At 32.2% G+C, this 4,863-nt stretch overlaps 1 protein-coding gene across 1 annotated transcript in view; it reads right to left on the bottom strand.

Annotated features, from left to right (window-relative positions):
* Nucleotides 1–1,774, bottom strand: part of LOC101504131 (uncharacterized) — a 3,621-nt gene extending 1,847 nt beyond the window's left edge. Inside the window, 2 exon segments of the mRNA XM_073366423.1 lie at nt 59–912; nt 1,219–1,774. Coding sequence (XP_073222524.1) covers nt 59–912; nt 1,219–1,622 — 1,258 coding nt within the window. The 5' untranslated portion in view covers nt 1,623–1,774.
* Nucleotides 1,775–4,863: the final 3,089 nt, after the last annotated feature.

The following is a 4,863-nucleotide window of genomic DNA, read 5'->3' as shown; positions in this document are numbered from 1 at the left end:
AGTGTTCTCCAATTACTATCACACACATTTTTCTCTACATGCATCACATCAAGACAATGTCTTACATCTAGACTAGACCAATAAGGAAGATCAAAGAACACATACTTCTTCTTCCATATATTTTTCTCAGATGTCTGCTTTTGGTTCTTTCTAAAGATAACATTTATATCCTTAACCCGTTGATAAACTTGCTCCCCAGTTAAGGCTTTTTGAGAAATTTCATACTCTTGGTGTCCATTAAACGCTTTTCTCAACTTACGGTATGAATGATTAGACTTGAGAAATTTTCGATGCCCAACATAAACAATTTTTCTTCCATGTTTCAATTGTTGGTAGCATGTTCCTTCTTCACATATAGGACATGCTTTGTGTCCCTTAACACTATAGCCACACAAGTTTCCATATGCAGGAAAGTCGTTGATGGTGCAAAATAGCATTGCACGCATCTTAAAATATTCACGAGAATACCCATCAAACACATCAACACCTTCCCAAAGCATTCTCAGATCTTCAATCAATGGACTTAGATAAACATCTATGTTATTTCCAGGTTGTTTTGGACCTGAAATCATCATAGATAACATAATGTATTTACGCTTCATGCAAATCCAAGGAGGTAGGTTGTAGATAACTAGTAGAACAAGCCATGAACTATTGTTACTACTTAAGTTTCCATATGGATTCATTCCATCTGTAGCAAGTCCAAGCCTAAGGTTCCTTGGCTCACTTCCGAACTTCGGGTACAAATCATCAATTTTCTTCCATTGCAAAGAATCAGCTGGGTGACGAAGTTGTCTATCACGCTTCCTCTCATTGGCATGCCATCTTACAATCTTTGCATCATTTGTATTAGCAAACAAATGTTTGAACCTTGGAACTATTGGAAGATACCATAACACCTTCGCAGGAGGTCTCTTTGAGCTTTCGTCATAAATGGAATCACCATCCTTCATTTTGTAGCGTGATAGTCCACACCTAAGACACTTAGTCAACTCTTCAAACTCATTTCTATACAATAAACAGTCATTAGGGCATGCATGTATTTTCCTATACTCCATGCCCATTGGACACAATAACTTCTTTGCCTCATAGTTACGATTCGGCAATGTGTTACCTTCTGGGAGCATTTCTTTCAACAATTCAAGTAATTCAGTGAAGCTTTTATCTGTCCAGCCATTTCTCGCCTTCAAGTTGAACAATCTCAATACCGCAGACAACCGTGTGAAGTTAGTGCATCCCGGATACAAAGGCTCTTCTTTGTCACTGCACAAATTATCATATACATGTGCACGATTAAAGGACTCTTGTCCAACATCACGTATCATGTCCTCTAGTTGATCGTTCATATCTACATTAACATCATCTCTTTCTGGGGTATTTGACATGTTTAACGAATCACCATGCCATATCCATCTGATATAGTTCAGGTCAATCCCAGAACAAATAAGATGACTTCGTATTTCCTCAAAATGTAATGTATTTTCATTCAAACAAATAACACAAGGACAATAAAACCTTCCTTTACTTTCAGGAAGTTTTTTTAAAGCAAATTGTAAAAACTCCTCAACTCCCTTTTCATACTCTTCACTCAAACGATTAACATTCATCCAACTGCGATCCATAACTACTTCTGAAAAAAAATACAATGGTAAAATGATTTTAATCACATTTTAAGAATCATATTTCTACATAAAAAGTTAATTTAGTTATTTATGTTCTCACATCTATTATGTATTTTCTTTTACAATGCAAGGCTTACATAGTGTGCATATGGTAATTGTCTTTTTAATCCAGCTTGAGGGTAATGCATGTTAGCTATAGGGTAATGCATATTAATAATTGAAAAAAATAATAAAAATAAAGTTCAGCTACTATTTATTACTCATATCTTATCAAATTATATATGTCGGCAATTCAAGAGAGGAAAATGACACCACAAGTTTGTTTTCGCGAGCTAATCATTTATTGATATAAACTCTTCAGATAAAACAAGGCAAATAAAATTATTGGGTCTATATAAAAGGTCAACTCATTTATTCACATTTCATAAATAATGGTAATAGAATAAATCATCAATATTTGGTTTCTAAACTACCTTTAATATTCGATTTAGTATATGAACTACTAGTATAAAATATACAATAAGTAATCATTAAACTATTATTATTTATCAGTTTCGTTTCTTAGATACTTTCTACTTAATATATTTTCATAGTTAGAAGATCAAATTAAAGAGAATAATAGTTTAACTACCAAATAGATGGTTTTCTATAACTTTTATATAATGAAACGATGCCAATTTTTAAAATGCAAAATTTCTAATTAAAATGTGAAGTTACATTATGTGATTTCTTCATTAGGTGGACTCCATTAGGCCATATGGCCTACTCACCTTGTGCAAGACTGCATCTGTTGTTGCATTGCATTGAATTAGATCGATCATAAAAATAACAATGCAGCAACAAGCTAGTTTTATGAATTTGTTGGCTGTCATGCAAGTAGCCATATGCTACATGCAGCCATAATTCACCATTCATTGGAAATTGGAAAGCCCAGTAGAGATGTCATGTACTTTTGTAAGCATATGACATTAATTAATACTGCAAATATCAATTGGGGGTTCACATGTACTCATTTAAATGCATATACTCTTGAATTAATCCCCAAATCCCAGGACATAAAAAATTGATATAAGATTAATATCGAATTTTGTTCCTTCAAAAAACAAAATTTATATTAAATTTTGTTTTTGCCACACGTTCTAGTACTCTCTTCTGCCTTAATACAAACAAAAGTTAATTAAAGAAATTAAATTTATTTAGTCTTAAATTTAGATTATATATCTTCATAAAAAAAAAAATAGATTCAATATATCAATTTTCTTTAACTAATTTTTATTTATATTTAGAACCTCAAAAAGTAGGTTTGTTTTTCACTCACACCATTCAATTTAACCACAGGAAGGCTTTGTTTCCGTAGGGCACAAAATAAACTTAGGGTTGTTGTGCCATATATTTTAGTATATTATATCCCAATAAAAACTACAAGTGGGTAGATTTAGTTAATGAACAAAAGTGGTCCATGGACAGTTAATGCATTCAGGAATGAATGCTTACTAAGGAACATAGATTCTGGTCTAAAATATTTTCAGTAATTACAATGTATTTTATTGTGTGTGTGTCTTCTTTTAATGGTTTTGGATAACATCGCACGAGATCTTAAATTTGAACTTCACTGCATAGTTAGGTTCCAAAATTAAATAATAAGATCACTAATGCGACAACTTTACCTATGCAAACACAAAAACAAGATGAAACTATGAAAGAGTGGATAAAGTGGTACACTTTTCCATCAGCAATTACATTGCGCGTCAGAATGGATTTGATTAATTAATTAAGCTACGAGAATTGATCTTAAATCTTAATATTAAAACATCTATAAAAGTTGTTTTCAATATTAAAATATTGGAATGAAATGTCAGTCACAAAGCATGAATATTAATGTAGCATATGAGAATGTATTACAACTTATCTTCACCATAGTTAACACTGAATGAAAAATGTATGAGTTGAAAAGGGTCAAGGGCAAAGGCTGCGTATTTTTAGCATCAAATAGAGGAGGAGGGTGACTTGTGTGCAGGCTTAGGAGTTAGGACCATAGCAGCTAGACGGTCCTCTCCCCCCTTTGAAATTTCTATAGCTGTCTTTATCACACCAAACCAGTTATAATGTTAAAATGGACGTGCATCACCCTTATTTTCCAATCTCACTACCAAACCAAACATAGGCATATAAATGAGGTATAAGTAAAAACGAGAAAGCAGTCCTATAGAATGCAGAAAACAATTAATAGCCATATAAATCACAATTCATTATACTGTTACATGAACTGTATCTTTCATAGCATTCCCAAACTAACTATTTAAACTCATTCCCAGTATCACAAGTGACAAGCCTACAAGACTCTGAAGTGAACCACATTTGTTACTGTCAAAATTTCACCCAAGAAAGGATAACTAAAGAATATATATATAACTTAAATTGACAAATGAGAGTATGAACAAATTAAGCAACAACCAACACAAATCACAAACTCAAATTGACAAATGTGTTTAAAAAATTATAGCATTAGACTTATTATTAACAGATACAATATCACAAACACATAGCATGCAGTTTTAAAGGATGATTGAAAATTAGGATAACTACTACTACTACTCAAATTTCTCCATCAATTAAAGATTAATAATAAAGAATATATATATAACTTAAATTGACAAATGAGAGTATGAACAAATTAAGCAACAACCAACACAAATCACAAACTCAAATTGACAAATATGTTTAAAAAATTATAGCATTAGACTTATTATTAACAGATACAATATCACAAACACATAGCATGCAGTTTTAAAGGATGATTGAAAATTAGGATAACTACTACTACTACTCAAATTTCTCCATCAATTAAAGATTAATAATAAGAATAATTAACAATGAAATAATTTTAGATTGTTGAGTAACAAACAAAAATTATTAGAAAATTACATGAGAAAGCTACAAACACTTCTCGATAGTGAAAGAAATTGACTGAAAGCTGCACCGGACCAACTCGCCGGCGATGAAGGCTAAAAGCTGCGATTCACAATTCACGTTTTCATTGAAGGATGAAGGTTAAATGTGGAAGGATGAAAACGTTTTCACTGAAGGATGAAGGTTAAATGTGGTTGGGTTTGATGAAAAACAAATGTTGAAGGATGAAAAATGGATTTGGATTCACGGGTTTGGATTCGCGGGTTTGTGGGTTTGCAGAAGGATGAAGAAGAACGAATGATGTGGCACGCGTGACTTTTGTGTAGAAGGA

This window comes from Cicer arietinum, chromosome 3, assembly GCF_000331145.2.
Source record: "Cicer arietinum cultivar CDC Frontier isolate Library 1 chromosome 3, Cicar.CDCFrontier_v2.0, whole genome shotgun sequence".
NCBI classification, from domain to species: Eukaryota; Viridiplantae; Streptophyta; class Magnoliopsida; order Fabales; family Fabaceae; genus Cicer; species Cicer arietinum.
This window is presented reverse-complemented; position numbering and strand designations above follow the sequence as displayed.